The following is a 21,631-nucleotide window of genomic DNA, read 5'->3' as shown; positions in this document are numbered from 1 at the left end:
CCGTATTCTGTTTCAAAATAAAAGTGATTTAAAAGTGACTATTTACGTGAGCTATGTGCAGTATATCAACATCCTCTATCATTTTTCATTGCCTTACTTCTTATCACAAATATATATATATATGTGTGTGTGTGTGTGTGTGTGTGTGTGTGTGTGTGTGTGTGTGTGTGTGTGTGTGTGTGTGTGTGTGTGTGTGTGTGTGTGTGGCAGTTGCAATAACATTAATCTGCAGCCAAAACATCATCTCTGTCTGTATACATTTATTGTTTCTCCATCGATTAATATCATTGTAGCTCAGGATGTCTCACATTTCCACATTAGACACTAGACCCAATGTGTCCCCTGCTGGATGAGACATGTCAGTGGCAGGAGCTTCAGCTACGTTATAGGATGGAGGCTGCAACACTCACAAACCCGCATGGACGCTGTTGTTTCACTACTGAGGATGAATGCGCCTCTTTTGCGTGATTCCAGTGAAATAAATTGAGGCAGCTTATGTGTGGATAAACTTTCAGCATTGAGTGGGCATGTTCAGACTGATAAAGCCTCATAATGTCAGTGGAAGATGTGTCCCAATGCAAATTAAATTATAGCCAACAGAGAAACTAAATAAGCAAACATCTTTTTTCAATGAACATATGAAGTATGTATGTATTGCAAGAAAAAAACTGCATATTTCTTCCATCATCTCTGAGAAGCAGCAGCACAGGGATTCAGTTGTTTGAACTGTCACCTCAAAGCAAGAAGGGCTCAAACCTGCTGAAGTCATCCTGTGTTGAATCTGTGCAGATACTACTGCTTCTTTAATGCAAGAGCTAGATCAGAAACCCTGGCACGTCCAGTATTTTTTAAAGAGGTTTCTATTTATTCACACAAAACAATACAATTCTTCAATAAGGCAGCACAACATTGTATACACATACAATGATCTATATGTGTACTATATTCAAATATATCGTCTTATTTTTAGTAGCAGTACCAAGTATAAATAAATAGTTAAGCAAGCCAAGTAAAAGAGAAATAGAAGCTAAAACTTCAAGTTATAGCCTACTGTTAGTCATTCAAGGCAAATACTCTTTACTTACTTTAATATAGTGATTATTTGTTTTAGCTGCAGTTGATGTCTGAACACAGCTGACTGGTTCTGTAACTTACTTAAATGACAATTAATAGAACAGCCCTGAGAGCTCCAAGCACTATGCAAATATAATAAATACAACAAAACAAGAAAAGCATTTTCAGTAATGGCAAAACATTTGGTAAACACACAAGCCCGCAGGCTTCAGCACGCGGCCGTGTTTTCTCTTCTTGTAACGTGTCGTTTCGCTTTGCCCGTGCTGTTACACTAGAAAACATGTCAATGTTGGCTTTCCTGTGTATTCTTGCACTGCACCTAAAGGAACTCCCAGGGCCATGAACAACGCATTTCTTTTTAATCCCTTAAAACTACAACATCAGTCAAAAAGCAAACAAAAAAAAAACTAAATCTAAAAAGCCAATCTCATACATAACTCTTTTCACGAACGGCATTAACGGTAATAGCAGCTTCCAGTACTACATTACAAGCTGACATCATGTTTTTTAATTGCTGGAGGAAGTTTTTCCTAGATAAAATGTACGCGACAGTAAAGAATCCAGTTTTTTAGTGTAATATGAGATGGTGAATGTACTGTACATGGTGACGCGAAGTGAAAACACTCAATTCAACACCCATTCTCTTCACAAATGTTTACAATCATTTACAAAAATATAATTCTATAGTTCATTGACAAATGGTAGCAGAGCTGGTTAACAAGCCAACATGACAATATTTAAAACCAACAGCTATGCGGACATTATAAAATGACACCAAACAATAACACAATAAAGTTAATAACGATAACATGGGCAGAATTAAAACTCTCTGGGTTTGGCTCGTTTCCACATTCTGCATTTAAGGGGGTCACAGAGCAGCTTGTGCACAGTGAGTATGTAAAAAAATATGCAAAGCAACTAAAAGAAATAAGAGCACACCTTTTACTTTTGAAACATAGGTTTGTATAAATAAAACCACTATCTAATCCAACAGTGTGATTTTTTTCCTTTTTCCCCCCAAATACGGCAACACTTTAATGCTGACTTAATATGGCACTTACTGTTACAGCAATATTAAAACAATAAATGATTAACACACACCTTTACTTCATATTGACCGTTCATTTAAATCTCTGTTGACAACCATTGAGTTTCTTTAAAATAAAATTACGTTTGACAGCACAGTAGGACATTGGTGTCATCAGGTAGAATTGAATATGTTTTGTATTTTAGCTATAAAGATATTTATTTCTGTTGCACATATAAACAATATACAAATTGTAAACAGGTAAGAAATGCTTTATAACACATTGTAAAACTAAAGATGGAACCAAAAACTACAAAGTTATACTGCATTATCTAACATTTAGTAACCGTTCATACAGCACCTCTGAATGCATCATAGACTGAAATATTTCAAACACTTCAATTGTAATTATGTCTACTACACCTAAAAAGTTGGTGATGTAACATGTTTCATGTACAATTATAGCTAATGGGACCAATCTTTACTGAGTGCATGAGTGATAAGGCAATGCAGGGACTATGATTTAGATCATATGACCATGCAGGACATCAATCAGAGCAAAAGGCTCATGAAATGTTTTTCTTTAAATCACTTAACATAAAAGCTTATGATCTTCTCATTCACATGGATGCTGTTTCTGATACCGATGGTAGGCGCGGCCATCACTGTCACACATTGTTTCTTTGATCTGATTGAACATATGCATTAATAATTCACACCTTTCAATTATTAATCAATGAAAGGAAATCTATTTGTCTGGGAGGGAAGTGAATGAGAGAATGTGAGGCAGCATCAGCAGTAACTTGTGCAGCCCAGCTGAAAATAGCCAACTGAGGCAAGATGTCTGCAAACTTGGTGTCCTGACGTCTGCTCACCACGAGCTCTGATCCAGTGAAGTTCCCTAAATTTGGCCAGGTATTGGGTATGTGGATGTGCGTCAATTTGGGCCAAGAACGGTTATGATTTACCTAATTTAAAATGAAAACATATCAAGTGAAATAATTAGAATTTTGGAAATGAAATCAGTGGATGTTGAAGCTCTGTATTGTTTTGATCCTGGACCTGACATCACTGTGAAGTTTATTAACATGTGTTTGCTATTTGGTTTTTCATCACCACAAACATGACTCTCTTGGGTTGTGAAAAGTATAAAGACTGAATGAATTAACCAAAGAAACCTTTTCTGGTATACTTATATATGCTATTAAAAAAAAATAAAAATGAGCAAGCTCATACTTGACAAGCACGTAACATGCATTGCAATCCCACAGGCATACGCAGGTTTCAGCTGTAGTTGTAGGTGAAGTTATATGAGCTAGGCTCCTTTGGCACAGGAGGTGGTGCTTCTGGGATCGTGATGTTCTCAAGGTCAAGGAGGCGGAGCTTCATCTCCATGCTGATAAGAGTATCTAGGTCGCTGCGTGTCAGGTCACTGCCCATTTCTCTGCCCAGGAGCGCGCACAGCCCGTCAGTCCAGATGCAATACTGCACATATGCACAAAGAGGAACATTTGTTCAAGTGTTGACTGTTCCAGGTCAAAAATACTGTTACCAGTAGCTTCGTGGAAAAGATTATATACAGCAGATGCATGAGGTAGCAGTTATTTTTCCTCTAAACCTCACTCTTGTTGACAGTATTAATGTATCTGTGCATTTTGTAGCAGTTCTACTGACAGTGAAGCACTTGCTGTAGTTGCATTTCATTAATTGAGTTAAACTGTGCGTGTTAAACTAATGCGATCAAATAGATGATGTTGATAATACATGTGGGACTGACATCACCACATTAAAAGTTGGTGATGTCAATCCCCCCCCTTTTCTCAACATCTTTTTTCCACATCACGTCATGCATTTTGTCCTCAATGAAGTGCATGTTTGAAAACTAACTGTTCAGAACGTGTTCATCCTCGATTGTGTAAAAGCAGCGTTAATGTCACAGGAACTCTGCATCTGATCAAATGAGAGAAACGGTCACGTAGTGGTGGTGAAGGATGATATTCTGAATTGTTAATGCAGAATATCATTATGTCATTGTAAAATCAACCCTCACAGTTGCCACTTCATCATCAAATCCTAACAGACAATCCAATGTAGGTCGTATTCTTAAGGTATCTGAAGGAATTCACTCTGTGAGTTCTTCCTCACCTGTTACATCACAGTACACAGATGCCACTGCTAAAAAGAAGGGGAGAAAGCAACATATCATCTGCTCTGCAGACAAGGTGACTGGCTGCAATCTGCCATCCCTCCTGAAGCTGCATGCCTACGGGGGAGTAAGGCAAGTAGAAAAGACTGGCCAGTCATCTTTCTGTTTTCAGCCACCTAGGCACAGAGGCCCAGACATTTCTCTCCCCAGCAACCTCTTCCATCTCCTTCAGTAGGACAACTAGACATTCCCAGAGCCAGTTGAGAAATATAATCTCTCCAGTGTGTCACGGATCTACCTCAACAAGGCCTTTTCCCAGCTGGACGGACACGAAACCCGTCCCCAGCCCGGCGTCCAGGAGGCATCCTAATCAGATGCCCCACCACCGCCATCGGCTCATCTCAATATGGAGGAGCAGAGGTCGACCTCCAGTTCCTCCCAGTAGATTATCTCTAACCCATCTCATTCTTCCCTCACTCGTGAGCAACACCCTAAGATAAATACCTGAACCCCACCACTTTAGGCAGCGCCCCACACCGGACTTGCAGAAGAAATTCTACCCTTTTCTGACTGAGATCCTTGGTCTTAGATTTGGTGGCACTGATTCTTTATTTCCACGACTTCACACTCGGCTGCAAACCTTTCCAGAGCTAAAGAGTTAAAGATCTTCACTCAAAGATGCAAACAGGACCATATCAATATGAATGAATCCGACTTACTACCTGCAATGCGGCCAAAGTCTTACATCATATACATGTACTGTATATATATACACACATTATTTCATATGTGTGTATATATATATATATATATATATATATATACATATACACACACACACACACTATTGTGCTATTGTGTGGATAGCAGTTTACCTCATATTTGTTGGGTGCAACAAAATTGAGGGTTTCATCAGGATCATAGAGCACAGAAAAAGCCAACTCCAGCACTTCCTGCAGACAGCAAAAAAAATCAATAAATACAGAATCTACACAGAGACAGCATGGACTGAGAGAACTCCTAAATATTTGTGGAATTTTACTACCTTGTTTTGTTTTAGAGCACTTTTCTCTTTCATATGCGGGCAGTCTTTCCCCGTCAACACTGACTTGATATCTGAGACAGGGACTAGCGAGAAAACAGAATTAACAAATGGGAAGATCCAGTCTGTGACAGGGTCATCGGCCATTTTAACAGATTGTGACTAGCTGGGAGCTGGAGGTACTTGGAGATAAAAGGCTTCAATATGTCTTACTTTTGTCGCTGAGAAGCTCAAATGGCACTTCCCCCTGAGGTGACTCATCCAAGTCTCCATAGTGCAGCACTTTGTGATTCAGAGAGAGTCTGCAGAACCAAAACTTCTCTATGAAGAAAAGAGCAGTGCTCAGTTGATAATCAGCAACAACAATGCCTATTCTGCACAAAGACTGCTAATTGTATCGCTACCATATGTACCTTGCCTTCGGCGGTTTCCCAGTTTACGGAAACAGCTTCCCTCACACAGCCGGTTGAGTCGCTGCTGCTTGATGAGCTCTAAGATCTCAGGCTGAATCCTCTCTCGCAGCTCACTGCAGCCAAAACAGAATGAGCACAACAACATAGTGTTTTCTATTATAAAGGCAAGGCAGAGACTGGATGAGTCCCATGAGTCAACAAACAAAGCTATGCTGCAGAAGTGAAGAATTCAAATTTATTAAAAAAAAAGAAATCAAAGAAATGCAGACACAGACTAACATGATTGGTGGAGACTGGAAGTCATCTTGGCTCATCCTTTCTGACTGCCGCAGACGCAGAATCTCGGAATAGTTGAGGCCTCGCAGTTTGTTCTTCAGCTGGTCTATAGATGATGGCTTCATCGCCAGAGCCCTTGTGATCTGCTCCCGCACCACCTGCATCACCTGGGGAGGGTTAAGATGCACACATAGGGCCTGATTTACTAAAGGTTTGCGTGTGTAAAAACGTGTGCAAACTTGACAGCACCCGCAAACCAAAGTGCCAGCTGATCTACTAACAGCGTGCAAAGAGGACTGCGCCTCTCAAATGCGCAAAATAGCACACGCTATTCATTTAGTACTTTTGCCCTGATGAATAATCAATATGGGGCGTACCCGCCAGAAATCGCTAAATACTGGGAGGGAAAGATGCAAATTGGTCCATTTACCATGCGCAATGAGATTTACCAAACCTGAAAGTTTTTGCGGGGATTGTGATTGCGTCTGTATTTAATACGTTCGAAAGGAAGGTGCTAATCTCCACATGCAAAAGGAGAAATATTTTATTTGAATGTTAAATCGAGTATTATTCAGCAAAAGGTTGCCACAGGAGGCACATTAATTTTTTTATTTGTGATAATAAATAAATCACGTGTTTTCATGGAGAAAAAAGTGTTTCTTATGTGCGCCTGTTCTGCAGTCATACCCCGGTGTTGTGCCGTATTCAGCACCCCTGCCGTGAAAAGCACCCACTCGTCTGACAAAAATCATATTCTCATTCCGTGTCATGTTCGGTTTAGCGTCCAGTTTTGTGTTAATGACTCATGTTTAAATGCGCTCATGGATTCCACAATAGTCATACTTTCCCACAATCACAGTCACAGATAACAAAAATCAGGTAAATGGTTATTGATATCATTAATTAATAGCCTGCTTACTGTGTTGTCTTCCATAATATTTGTCAATATATATAATATAAACTCCTAAGTATGTGTTTGTGTGAGTGTGTATATATATAAATATATTGAAGTGTCAGTGTGTTGTTTTTTTTCTTGGTCTACTTATCATTGAATATACGAGGGGGTGCTTTTCACGGCAGGGGTGCTGAATACGGCACAACAATTTGCCTCTTCCACTAATATCTCTAACTCCAACTCGTCAAATTTCATTTTGCGCTTGCGACTTTATCCTGCTTTCCATCCAGACTCTCCATGGCGCAAAGTTTGCGCCGCAAACCGTAAGACGCGCAACACCTCATTTAAATACTGCTGTTTGCACCTGTTATCAATTGCGCACGCAATCTTAGTTGATCACCCGCAAAACACACAACAACAGCACGCGCAAACTTTTTCAGTGCACACGCAATTTAGTACTCTTTATTTAGGATCTTAGTAAATCGGGCCCATACAGTGTTGTGCAAAAGTATTAAACAGTCCTACTTGTGTTGTGTTTACAAAGCCTTTAACTCATATGTATTTCCAGTCTATTTAACATAGACCCAGAAAGTCCAGGAACCAGGATCCTCTCTTAAACCTGAAGTCAGAGGAAACGTCTGTAGGGCAGAGTTTCCTTAAAAGGAGTTCGAGTCACACTGAAGGGTAACTTTGTCTGTAGGGTAATTTTGTTTGTAACATGGAATTAAAATTGAATAAAAATGTATCAGATTTCAAAACAGAAAGATAGGGAAACAGAGAATACTGGGAAGTAAATGGTAGCTACTTGGTAAAGAGCATCCCCTTTTGTAAATAACACAGCTACTCAACATTACCTGACCATAAGAGCACAATGACTGATCATGTTTTAAATTAGAATGACTAAAATTATCTTGATAAAAAGAAAAGTATTTCACTTTACATATTTGGAACAAAATGGTGGTGCCACTAATCTGAAACTTCTAGTGGCATAAAATGAAAAGGGAGAAAAAGCTGCTCGCCACATTTGTTGCCGTGTTTGTGAAAGATGTCAGCGGTATCACAAGCGGAGGCCGCAGACCAAAAAACAGTTGCCACAAAGGAAACGGGTAAAGGCATCCCAGTTAAAAAGACTGACGTGATGGTATGTTTCAGCAGGAAAGTTTAGATCCTCCGCTAGGGTCTTTAGATATTTTAGAAATCGTTTACTGGAGTATCAAAGATATGCTAAAGCTGCAAAGACTCTTTCCAAGACTTTTCACTCTCATTTAAATGCCTGAAAATCCAAAGAGAGTCAGCCTTCACATTGTGAGATTTCTTGCATGTTTTTCCTCCAAAAGACCCCCCCACCATTACTCTATTGATCCTTCATCTCCTCCTATTTGTCCAGCTATCTTTGAGAGTTTTTAGTCTCTCATCTTAGACTGAAACAGTTGAGCACTTGAGGTCACAAACTCCTGTTTTTATTAGTTGCTGTCAATTGCTTTTCACTATTTTGCTGCTGATTTGCATAATTACCTGCCAACACAGACAAACAGTAATGCTTCTATTCAAGCTCTGAATTCAATCATGGTTGGAGATAAACGTCATTCATTTGAATATGAATGAGACAGAAATGACTGCGTTTGGTCAGCCAAACATTTTAGATGGATTTGGAAGTGCTTTAGGTCCATTATCACGTACTGCAAGCAAACTGTGAAGAACCTTGGTGCGATGTTTGATTCTATCTTTTAATTTGATAAACTTTACTATCAAGACCAGCTTTTTTCAACTTACGCTCTTAAGTATTGTGAAGGTTTATGCTTCTTCAAAAGCATTTTATCCTTTTATCACCTGCCTCTGGGATTATTTCAGTTCACTGTTTAGGGGAACTGATCAGTGTTTACTGAGTAGAATTCAGTGGCTCGCCTTCTGATGGCGAATGAATGCTGTGAGCATCACGCCGGTGCTGGCTTCCCGTCCAGTCCAGGAACCATTTTAAAACTTTATCGTTTGCTGTTAAAAGTCTTACTCCCGTTGTTGCCCCCGATATTGTAGAAGTGCATCCCTGTTAATGTAAGAGCTCCCCAGACCAGTAAACATTTTAAAGCCTTGTTAAAAACCCATCTCTTCTCACCGGTGTTTGCTCCACCTCATAAATTAATGCAAATCTGGACTGAAATAAATGTTATGACGTTGCATAAATTTGTTGAAATGACACCGTGGTGAATTGGTACGGTAATCAAAGTTAAAGGTGTAACTTATTTTCCTTCTATGCCCCATGCTGTGTATTGTAGACGGTTGTAAACGTGGTCATACATTGGAGGGTAAAACATGTGTAATGCTGCCTTCCAAGGTTTCTTTTGTAAAGCTCAGATGTGAATGAGAGACTGATCTCATTTCAGACCTTGTTGAAGTCCTCAGACGTGGCTCTCATCTCCTTCCAAGTTTTATTGAGCAGCTGGATGCAGACACAGAAGAACTCCTCCCACGCACGGTCATGGGTGAAGAACATGGGGTGGTAGTCATTACAGCCCTCGTATGCTGGACAAAAAAAAGAAACATTAGAAATGTGAAGTTAAAACTGTTGAACTGGAACTGGAAATTAAAAGCTTCTGAAGACTTCAACTTTTTGCCACTGAAGAGATAGCAAATTTAAAATAACACAAGAGTTACATATATATATATAAGCAAAGCTACTTACGCAGCTCTCCGACCTTGAGTATCTCGCAAAGCATCCGAGTGAGTTCGATGGCGCAGCGGCCAAAGGGACACTCGTGCTTATCCTCTCGGCTGCTGTTCTCCAGAACAATCTGTCAAAAGTGAGGAGGAGTTAGGCGTGGCTGACTCCCAAAGGGCAGCTAGGCCAGATGGGGAGGGGGTCAGGTCCAACACTTACCCTGATGTATGTGTCCTGATGAACTTTGGCCAAATACAGCATGTTGTCCAAAGCCAGCATTCCAGGAGGAGTCTGGGTAAAGTCCATGGCTGGGTTTACGTGGTTCTGCATTTAAACCAGAGATAACATGAACCGGAAGACAGAAAATCGAGCATTTAACTTTTTCCATTTGACTCTAATTTGGACACCTAATCTTATAAATATCCGTGCAGCCTCACAGTGAATCCTAGCATCTTGTAGTCCTTGGTGTACATGGCCTTTCTCTTCTCCGTACCAGTGGGATCAGTTTCTCCATCAAAAGCAATTCTTCGCAGCTCAAAAATAATGTCTCTCTGAGCCTGGGATTTAAAAAAAAAAAAACACAAAGTTTTAACAGCCTGTCAGCATAAATAGGAAAACATTCAACAATACAGACAACATTCTAAAGAAAGACAATATTAATGATACCTCACTGATGAGGAAATGGCTTTAGGCAAGCACTGGCGAAACCAGGAAACCTTCATTTTCGGATCCACTTGTACTAAAAGCAGCTCCATCAGCCACCAATCCATCGAGGTCTATTCTGCCTCCAACTACTCCCCTGTCTCAGCACAGACTACTTCAATTAAACTGCCCATGTTGTTCATTTTAACATACCACGGGGGATTGATTACATTTTCTGCTCTTTTACATTCATGTGTTAGAGGAACACATCATATAACTATTACTGCCATCTAGTGGTCTAGTTGGAGGTAGACACCTCAAACGCCATCAACCCAGACAACTTTTTAATTTACCGTAATGTTTAAATGTGATTCTTCTTCTTCCTCATCCTGCGTGGCAGCGATGTGGTCATTCTGAATACATACTCCATGGATATAAATGATTAATTTTAATCTGGTAAATATTTAACTGCTAAATTAGCAAAGGACATTAAAGCAGCACTATGTAACTTTTCCACCTTAATATCATATTTCCAGAGTCATTGTGATGGTACATCAACTTCCAACAGGTTTAATGACACCTCTGTCATGGTCTGAGGGGTCTGTATTGCCTTCACTGGCACTATGTAACTTTGAGGTGCTTGGTAGGAACCCTGCCACACTAAAAAACTACACATATTTGCTTTACGGCATACGTCACTTCCCCTTCCTTCCCAATTCGTAGTCGAGACGAAAATGGGCGGGGTGTGGAGCGCGGAGCTCAGCAGAAGCTGGTGTTGAGCTAAACGCGGAGCTGGTATCATGGCCAAAGCAGCGAAAAATCAGAAGAAAATAAAAGTTTTATCGGAGGAGGCGAAAAAAGGAAAGAAGGAGAGTAACAAGCTAAATGCCCGGACAACAATAAACATTGGCCCGGTGTCGTGCTAAAAAGTGATTGCGTGCCAGAATCTGATTTGTGGCCGCGGGAGCGCGCACAGCAGCCCGTTGAGCGATAGCGTTTAAACGTCAGATTTTCAGATTATGAAGCTCAAGAATGAGATCAAGTCACATTTAGGCAGAAACAACTTTTCATTAACTGTATTTGGCCTTCAATCAATTTTTGGCAGGTGAAAATGCCTATTTTGTGTTGTAAAAGAGTTAAAAGCAATCATGTGAGCTCTAGTGTTTATATTATGAAGCTCAAGAATGAGATCAAAATCATATTTAGGTAGAAAAAACCTTTCATTAACTCTATTTGGCCTTCAATCAATTTTTAGCAGGTAAAAAGACCCATTTTCAGGGGAGAAATCCGATTCTGGCATGCAATCACTTTTTGGAACGACACCGGCGTTCACTCGCTGGCGTGAGCTGAAAGACGAGGAGGGATGTCCAACCGATGGGGATTTATGGGGATAAAACAAGAGACAGAATTGTTATGATACAAATGTGAATGTAGAGTTCAATGTTCAATAAGAATAAAAATTTGAATGTTTTCACATACAGAGGATTCGTCTTGGGTTTTGGTAATTCTAAAATTACTGACAATATCAACAACAGACACAGAATAATAATAGTGATCATAAAATTGTGTAATTGGCAATGAGGAAGCTTTATAAAATAATAATACAATTGAATAGAATTACAGCACTAGAGGAAAGAATGCAATGCAAAGAAAATGTATAGAACATTTCTACTATTTTTCCTGAGAACTGTAAAATTGTGCAGGGCTGATCTGCAAAACATTCAGTTATTCACAGGTTATAAAGCATTTTTTTTATTTTGTCAGTAAGTATGTTGGACTACTAATTTATGACGAAGTCCCTCTAAAAAACGTGACAGGAAAAAGGTGCCGTAGAACAAAACCAGAGCGTATTATCAAATGACGCGACGAGCACAGGAGTTTTCCGGCAGTACGCGCTGGTGCTCATGGGAAACGTTGTGTTCTTTCTGGTAAAGCACTACCGCTTTTGTCCAAAGGAGCCGCCAAACTCAACAAAAGCTGAAAGTTACATTGTGCTGCTTTAAATGATGTGTAGTTGTTAACAAAATATTAAATGTTTTTGGTATCGTAACAAACTGCTCCGTTAAATGCTCCCTTGTGATACTGGGATGCATTTTTGCAGAGTTGTGTGCTATTGTGGAAATTAATAGAGAATAACTGTTTACCTGGTCATTAGGATCCATTTTTGTCATCATTCTTTCCTCCAAAAGGTTAAAGGTCAGCACCTGCAGCACATACAGCTGATGTGCCATTTCAGCTTTGATCGGACGATTTCCTCTGATAACATGCTGAAAAAGAAGAACCGTATATAGTGGCAGAATACTGACAGGCTCAAACAGCTGTTTCCTGCAATTATTAGGTACCACCAAAGATAAATAAACCAACTACTGCTATGAAGCATCATCTCAAACCACTGAACAATGAGACGCTGTTACTGGGATTGTTCCCCTGTTGGACAATAACAAACCCTCATTAAAAGTTGGCAGAGTCTCAGGTTTTTTGTTTCATGATTCCGCGCAAAGCCGCAGCTGCTCCAGATCGCTCCAGGAGACCGGAGCGTCGCATCCTCCTCACTTACATTTGAAACCAGTTCAGGCAGGCACTTCCAGAAGTGCCAAAAGGAATCATTTTCAGAGCAGACTTTTGTTGCCAAATCACGTTTGCCAGCTCTATGAGTGAATCTGACATCATGCATTTCAAATAAATCTCAGTAATAGTCTCACGGATGAATGCCCACCTGTGGAAGCTCTTAGTGTCATACATTCCAGTTTCTAGAAATGTAACTAATGAAGGTGGTAAACTTTAAACTCACATTGAGGATGATGGAGCGCAGGTGTTTCTGAGCCAAAGTGCTCGCCATTTCCTGAAAATACAAACAAGACAAGACAGAAATTAATTGCGAAAAGATGATCTACTACAAAATGGTACAACAATAGCAAGTCTATCAACAGCAAATGGGGATTTTCACAAAAAAAAAAGTTAAATATCTATCACTGGTCTTCTGTTCTTGCATCAACACCTTCAGCAAATTAAACAACGATGTCATCGTCAACACAGTCTGTCTGCTGCTGCAATGAGCCGTGGCGCTACCTTAATTTGAATTGATTATGCAGCGGTTCTCCCAGACATAAAAAGGGACACGGAGTGAAGAAAGAGAAGGGATGCAGGGTGGAAAAGAGGAGGGGAGCTGCTGAAGGATGTGCACTCACAGTGACGTGCTGCTCCGGCGGGTTAGTATGCCCCTCCTATGAGTGGAGGGTGAGGACGAGGGACATGGGTGAGACAGCGAGGAAAACGAAAAGTGCACAGACACATGGACCATGAGATGCCTGGCACAGCATGGAGCAGAGAGATAACATGAAACAGCGGAAGAAAAACATGAAATAAGAATAAACAAGTCATGATACTTTGGCTCAGACGACTAACAAGTCTGACAAACATTCAACTTGGCTTTTCCATCAGACTTCCCATCTTTTTATAAGAATAACTCATTCAAGAGTGGTAAAAGAAAACACACCACTACTATTGTAACAAGATTCATAAACATCCCAGCTGACTCCAGACTACTTCACAGGTTTCATGCGCTAATTACACTCGTTTTAACAGTGGTACTCACATGGAGCTTGTACTGGAAGTCCTTTTTTTTCTTTTACTTTATTGTCTTCCCTTCTTTAAGGGGATTTCTATGTTTGGAATTTGTTTTAAATATTTGCACTAACTTCCCTAATTCCAGTGTAAATAAGTGATATGTAAGGCCTAGCAGCATCACGGTAATCTGCCATATAATATAAAAAAAGCAACTGCTGTGGTGTGACAATTATTAATAATACGAATAAGAATAAGAATAAGAATAATTAAAGCTGCAAGCAGCGATGAACGGGCCCTCGCACTCACGGCCACCGCCCCCCATAAGTATCAGAAATGACACCACCCACGACTTCCTATGTCAAACCATTGAAAAGTTATAGCAGAAAAAAGGGACAACCAATCAGAAGAAGGGGCGGGGCTAATTCAGGCCAATGAAGGTCAAGAACTCCATACAGAGTCTGATGACACCACCCACGACTCTCCATGTCAAACCATTCAAAAGTTATAGCAGGAAAAAGGGACAACCAATCAAAAGAAGGGGCGGGGCTAATTTTCACCAATTATGGTCAAGGACTCAATACCGAGTCCCATGACACCACCCATGACTCTTTATGTCAAACCATTCAAAAGTTATGGCAGAGAAAAGTTTTCCGGTGGGTGCTGTTGAGCCATTTTGCCACGCCCATTAATGCAAACCATGAAATATCAAATTTATCACCAGGCCTGGCTTGCATGCAAAATTTGGTGACTTTTGGAGAACTATCAAATATGGACCAATCAGATTAAGGGGGCATGCTTTTTGGCGTCTAGCATCGCCACGGTAACACTTTTGAAAGAGAAAAGTAATGCGCGTAGTCGCAAGATGGAGACGCACATTTTGAGGTATAAGTCACCTGGATGCACGTTACGGTTCGGGCCGTATTAATTGCCGAAGGAATGGCATTAATTGCGCCAAAATTACACAATTAATTCAAAATGGCCGACTTCCTGTTCAATTTCGGCCATGGCACCAAGAGACTTTTCTTTAAGTTGCGACATGATACAGGTGTGTACCGATTTTCGTTCATGTACGTCAAACCGTATTATGGGGCTTGAGGCTCAAAGTTTTTTCCCTCTGAACCAATCAGATGAAGGGTGGGCGCACTTTTTGGTGTCTAGCGTTGCCGCGGTAACGCTTTTAAATGAGAAAAGTAATGTGCGTCGTTGCAGGACAGGGACGCACATATTGATGTAGAAAAAAAAAAATTGCTGACAAAAAAGTCTGGATAGTGCGGGAATCGAACTCTGATCTTTGACTCCAAAGACGGGAACACTCTGGCTGAGCTAAGACTCAGCTTCACATTTCTATTTGACCTACTGAATTAGGAGAGACCAACATATCGATTTTTAGTAATGTAAGTCTGGAGCTGTTTTTTCTAATTTTTTTAAATATTTGTAAGTTATAAATATTAGTAAAACCCTACTATTTTAATTATTACTTTTTCTGTAACCATTCTGCCAAGGTTGTAACCGGGCTGAGCTGGGAATATTTCTGACGTCACTACATTACAGGGAGCTGATTGGTCGGGGGGCGGGGCCGTCATCACCCTACTCGCCACTGATTGGTCGGGGGGCGGGGCCGTCATCACCCTACTCGCCACCGATTGGTCGGGGGGCGGGGCCGTCATCACCCTACTCGCCACCGATTGGTCGGGGGGCGGGGCCGGCAGACGTTTGAATCAGGAAGCGGGAGTCAGCGCGAGAGCGACTGGCGGCTCGTGGCGATTTTATTATAAAAAAGGGACAACCAATCAAAAGAAGGGGCGGGGCTAATTCAGGCCAAAGAAGCTCAAGGACTCATTGCAGAGTCCCTTGACACCACCTACGACTTCCTATGTCAAACCATTCAAAGTTTATAGCAGAAAAAAGGGACAACCAATCAGAAGAAGGGGCGGGGCTAATTAAGGCCAACGAAGCTTAAGGACTCATTACAGAGTCCCATGACACCACCCACGACTTCCTATGTCAAACCATTCAAAAGTTATGGCAGAGAAAAGTATTCTAGGGGGCGCTGTTGAGCCGTTAGGCCACGCCCATTAATGCAAACCATGAAATATCAAATTTATCGCCAAGTCTGTGTTGCATGTAAAATTTGGTGACTTTTGGAGAACTATCAAATATGGACCAATCAGATGAAGGGGGGTGCGCTTGTTGGCGTCTAGCGTCGCCACGGTAACACTTTCGAAAGAGAAAAGTAATGCGTGTAGTCGCAGGATGGAGACACATATTTTGATGTATAACACATCTGTGTTCACGTTACGGTTCGGGCTGAATTAATTCTCGAAGGAATGGCATAAATTTCGCCAAAATGACACAATTTATTCAAAATAGCCGACATCCTGTTCGGTTTCGGCCATGGCTCCAAGAGACTTTTCTTTAAGTTGTGCCATGATACAGGTGTGTACCGATGTTCGTGCATGTACGTCAAACCGTATTGTGGGGCTTGAGGCACAAAATTTTCCGGGGGGCGCTGTTGAGCCATTTTGCCACGCCCATTAATGCAAACAATGAAATATCAAATTTATCGCCAGGCATGACTTGCATGCCAAATTTGGTGCCTTTTGGGGAACTATCAAATATGGACCAATCAGATGAAGGGGGGGTGCGCTTGTTGGCGTCTAGCGTCGCCAGGGTAACACTTTCGAAAGAGAAAAGTAATGCGTGTAGTCGCAGGATGGAGACGCACATTTTGATGTATAACACATCTGGGTTCACGATACGGTTCGGGCTGAATTAACTCTCGAAGGAATGGCATATATTGCTCCAAAATTACGCAATTAATTCAGAATGTTCAAAATGGCCGACTTCCTGTTCGGTTTCGGCCATGGCGCCAAGAGACTTTTCTTTTAGTTGCGACATGATACAGGTGTGTACCGATTTTCGTTCATGTACGTCAAACCGTATTATGGGGCTTGAGGCACAAAGTTTTTTCTGTCGAACCAATCAGATGAAGGGTGGGCGCGCTTTTTGGCGTCTAGCGCCGCCACGGTAACGCTTTTGAAAGAGAAAAGTAATGCGTGTTGTCGCAGGATGGAGACGCACATTTTGATGTATAACACACTTGGGGGCACGTTACGGTTCGGGCTGAATTAACTTTCGAAGGAATGGCATAAATTTCGCCAAAATGACACGACTAATTCAAAATGGCCGACATCCTGTTCGGTTTCGGGCATGACCCCAAGAGACTTTTGTTTAAGTTGTCCCATGATACAGGTGTGTACTGATTTTCGTGCATGTACGTCAAACCGTATCGTGGGGCTTGAGGCACAAAGTTTTCAAGGGGGCGCTGTTGAGCCATTTTGCCACGCCCATTAATGCAAACCTTTAAATATCAAATTTTTCGCCAGGCCTGACTAGGGTGCAAAATTTGGTGACTTTTTGGGCATGTTAAGGGGGGCAAAAAGGCCTTCACTTTGTCAGGAAAATAATAATAATAATAATAATAATAATTAAAGCTGCAAGCAGCGATGAACGGGCCCTCGCACTCACGTCCACCGCCCCCCATAAGCATATCAGAAATGACACCACCCACGACTCTCTATGTCAAACCATTTAAAAGTTATAGCAGAAAAAAGGAACAACCAATCAGAAGAAGGGGCGGGGCTAATTCAGGCCAATGAAGGTCAAGGACTTAATACCGAGTCCCATGACACCACCCACGACTCTTTATGTCAAAGCATTCAAAAGTTATGGCAGAGAAAAGTATTCTAGGGGGCGCTGTTGAGCCGTTAGGCCACGCCCATTAATGCAAACCATGAAATATCAAATTTATCACCAGGCCTGGCTTGCATGCAAATTTTGGTGACTTTTGGAGAACTATCAAATATGGACCAATCAGATGAAGGGGACGAGCGCTTTTTCGCGTCTAGCGTCGCCACGGTAACACTTTTGAAAGAGAAAAGTAATGTGCGTCGTCGCAGGACAGAGACGAAAATTTTGATGTAAAAAAAAAAAATTCGGCATACAGCCGGTCTCGAACTCCCGACCTCCGGCACCATAGACCGTAATGCTCGGGTTGAGCTAAGACTCAACTATTACTTTTTCTTTGACTTACTGGCATAGGAGAGACCAACATAGCATTATAATGTCTGGAACTTTTTTTCCTAATTTTTAAAATATTTGTAAGGTATAAATATTAGTAAAACACTACTATTTTATGTATTACTCTTTCTGTAACCATTCTATCGTGGTTCTAACCGGGCTGAGCACGGGACTATTTCTGACGTCACCACATTACAACAGCTGATCGGTCGGGGGGCGGGGCCGTCATCACCCTACTCGCCACTGATTGGTCGGGGGGCGGGGCCGTCATCACCCTACTCGCCAGTGATTGGTCGGGGGGCGGGGCCGGCAGAAGTTTGAATCAGGAAGCGGGAGTCAAACCATTAAAAAGTTATAGCAGAAAAAAGGGACAACCAATCAGAAGAAGGGGCGGGGCTAATTAAGGTCAACGAAGCTTAAGGACTCATTACAGAGTCCCATGACACCACCCACAACTTCCTATGTCAATCCATTCAAAAGTTATGGCAGATAAAAGTATTCTAGGGGGCGCTGTTGAGCCGTTAGGCCACGCCCATTAATGCAAACCATGAAATATCAAATTTATCGCCAAGTCTGGCTTGCATGCAAAATTTTGTGACTTTTGGAGAACTATCAAATATGGACCAATCACATGAAGGGGGGGCGCGCCTTTTGGCGTCTAGCGTTGCCACGGTAACACTTTTGAAAGAGAAAAGTAATGCGTGTAGTCGCAGGAGGTAGACGCACATTTTGATGTATAACACACCTGGGTGCACGTTACGGTTCGGGCTGAATTAACTGCCGAAGGAATGGCATAAATTTCGCCAAAATGACACAATTTATTCAAAATGGCCGACATCCTGTTCGTTTTCGGCCATGGCTCCAAGAGACTTTTCTTTAAGTTGTGCCATGATACAGGTGTGTAGCGATTTTCGTGCATGTACGTCAAACCGTATTGTGGGGCTTGAGGCACAAAGTTTTCTGGGGGGCGCTGTTGAGCCATTTTGCCACGCCCATTAATGCAAACCATGAAATATCAAATTTATCGCCAGGCCTGGCTTGCATGCCAAATTTGGTGCCTTTTGGGGAACTATCAAATATGGACCAATCAGATGAAGGGGGGGTGCGCTTGTTGGCTTCTAGCGTCGCCACGGTAACACTTTGGAAAGAGAAAAGTAATGCATGTAGTCGCAGGATGGAGACGCACATTTTGATGTATAACACATCTGGGTTCACAATACGGTTCGGGCTGAATTAACTCTCGAAGGAATGGCATATATTGCTCCAAAATTACGCAATTAATTCAGAATGTTCAAAATGGCCGACTTCCTGTTCGGTTTCGGCCATGGCGCCAAGAGACTTTTCTTTTAGTTGCGACATGATACAGGAGTGTACCAATTTTCGTTCATGTACGTCAAACCGTATTATGGGGCTTGAGGCGCAAAGTTTTTTCTGTCTGAACCAACCAGATGAAGGGTGGGCGCGCTTTTTGGCGTCTAGCGTCGCCACGGTAACGCTTTTGAAAGAGAAAAGTAATGCGTGTGGTCGCAGGAGGGAGATGCACATTTTGATGTATAATACACCTGGGTGCACGTTACGGTTCGGGCTGAATTAACTGCCGAAGGAATGGCATAAATGGCGCCAAAGTGACACGATTAATTCAAAATGGCCGACTTCCTGTTCGGTTTCGGGCATGACGGCAAGAGACTTTTCTTTAAGTTGTCCCATGATACAGGTGTGTACCGATTTTCGTGCATGTACGTCAAACTGTATCGTGGGGCTTGAGGCACAAAGTTTTCAAGGGGGCGCTGTTGAGCCATTTTGCCACGCCCATTAATGCAAACCATTAAATATCAAATTTTTCGCCAGGCCTGACTTGGGTGCAAAATTTGGTGACTTTTTGGGCATGTTAAGGGGGGCAAAAAGGCCATCACTTTGTCAGAAGAAAAATAATAATAATAATAATAATAATAATTAAAGCTGCAAGCAGCGATGAACGGGCCCTCGCACTCACGGCCACCGCCTCCCATAAGCATATCAGAAAAGACACCACCCACGACTTCCTATGTCAAACCATTCAAAAGTTATAGCAGAAAAAGGGACAACCAATCAGAAGAAGGGGCGGGGCTAATTCAGGCCAATGAAGGTCAAGGACTCCATACAGAATCTGATGACACCACCCACGACTCTCTATGTCAAACCATTCCAAAGTTATAGCAGAAAATCGGGACAACCAATCAGAAGAAGGGGCGGGGCTAATTAAGGCCAACGAAGCTTAAGAACTCATTACAGAGTCCCATGACACGACCCACGACTTCCTATGTCAAACAATTGAAATGTTATTTCAGAAAAAAGGGACAACCAATGACAAGAAGGGGCGGGGCTAATTCAGGCCAATGAAGGTCAAGGACTCCATACATAATCTGATGACACCACCCACGACTCTCTATGTCAAACCATTCCAAAGTTATAGCAGAAAATCGGGACAACCAATCAGAAGAAGGGGCGGGGCTAATTAAGGCCAACGAAGCTTAAGGACTCATTACAGAATCCCATGACACCACCCACAACTTCCATTCAAAAGTTATGGCAGAGAAAAGTATTCTAGGGGGCGCTGTTGAGCCGTTAGGCCACGCCCATTAATGCAAACCATGAAATATCAAATTTATCGCCAAGTCTGTCTTGCATGCAAAATTTGGTGACTTTTGGAGAACTATCAAATATGGACCAATCAGATTTCAAAATGGCCGACTTCCTGTTCGGTTTCGGCCATGGCTCCAATAGACTTTTCTTTAAGTTGTGCCATGATACAGGTGTGTAGCGATTTTCGTGCATGTACGTCAAACCGTATCGTGGGGCTTGAGGCACAAAGTTTTCCGGGGGGCGCTGTTGAGCCATTTTGCCACGCCCATTAATCCAAACCATGAAATATCAAATTTATCGCCATGCCTGGCTTGCATGCAAAATTTGGTGCCTTTTGGGGAACTATCAAATATGGACCAATCAGATGAAGGGGGGTGCGCTTGTTGGCGTCTAGCGTTGCCACGGTAACACTTTTGAAAGAGAAAAGTAATGCGTGTAGTCGCAGGATGGAGACGCACATTTTGATGTATAACACACCTGGGTTCATGATACGGTTCGGGGCGTATTAATTCTCGAAGGAATGGCATATATTGCTCCAAAATTACGTGATTAATTCAGAATGTTCAAAATGGCCGACTTCCTGTTCGGTTTCGGCCATGGCGCCAAGAGACTTTTCTTTAAGTTGCGACATGATACAGGTGTGTACCGATTTTCGTTCATGTACGTCACACCGTATTCTGGGGCTTGAGGCGCAAAGTTTTTTCGGTCTGAACCAACCAGATGAAGGGTGGGCGAGCTTTTTGGCGTCTAGCGTCGCCACGGTAACGCTTTTGAAAGAGAAAAGTAATGCGTGGTGTCGCAGGATGGAGACGCACATTTTGATGTATAACACACTTGGGGGCACGTTACGGTTCGGGTCGTATTAACTTCCGAAGGAATGGCATAAATTGCGCCAAAGTGACACGATTAATTCAAAATGGCCGACTTCCTGTTCGGTTTGGGCCATGGCTCCAAGAGACTTTTCTTTAAGTTGCCCCATGATACAGGTGTGTACCGATTTTCGTGCATGTACGACAAACCGCATTGTGGGGCTTGAGGCACAAAGTTTTCAAGGGGGCGCTGTTGAGCCATTTTGCCACGCCCATTAATGCAAACCCTTAAATATCAAATTTTTCGCCAGGCCTGACTTGGGTGCAAAATTTGGTGACTTTTTGGGCACGTTTAGGGGGGCAAAAAGGCCTTCCTTTTGTC

The 21,631-nt window shown here is 42.0% G+C and overlaps 1 protein-coding gene across 3 annotated transcripts in view; it reads right to left on the bottom strand.

The window, feature by feature from the left end:
- Positions 1-1,713: 1,713 nt before the first annotated feature.
- elmo2 (engulfment and cell motility 2) overlaps positions 1,714-21,631 on the bottom strand; it is a 34,336-nt gene continuing 14,418 nt past the window's right edge. For all 3 annotated transcript variants that reach the window (XM_061727633.1, XM_061727631.1, XM_061727634.1), the window contains 12 exons: positions 12,963-13,013; positions 12,316-12,438; positions 9,967-10,086; positions 9,749-9,853; positions 9,554-9,662; positions 9,257-9,393; positions 5,982-6,145; positions 5,703-5,815; positions 5,503-5,610; positions 5,293-5,375; positions 5,123-5,200; positions 1,714-3,586 (listed from right to left, as the gene is read on the bottom strand). In XM_061727633.1, coding sequence (XP_061583617.1) covers positions 3,386-3,586; positions 5,123-5,200; positions 5,293-5,375; positions 5,503-5,610; positions 5,703-5,815; positions 5,982-6,145; positions 9,257-9,393; positions 9,554-9,662; positions 9,749-9,853; positions 9,967-10,086; positions 12,316-12,438; positions 12,963-13,013 — 1,392 coding nt within the window. In that variant the 3' untranslated portion in view covers positions 1,714-3,385. The remainder of the gene's footprint in view (positions 3,587-5,122; positions 5,201-5,292; positions 5,376-5,502; positions 5,611-5,702; positions 5,816-5,981; positions 6,146-9,256; positions 9,394-9,553; positions 9,663-9,748; positions 9,854-9,966; positions 10,087-12,315; positions 12,439-12,962; positions 13,014-21,631) is intronic.

Source organism: Cololabis saira, chromosome 8 (genome assembly GCF_033807715.1).
Source record: "Cololabis saira isolate AMF1-May2022 chromosome 8, fColSai1.1, whole genome shotgun sequence".
NCBI lineage: Eukaryota > Metazoa > Chordata > Actinopteri > Beloniformes > Belonidae > Cololabis > Cololabis saira.
This window is presented reverse-complemented; position numbering and strand designations above follow the sequence as displayed.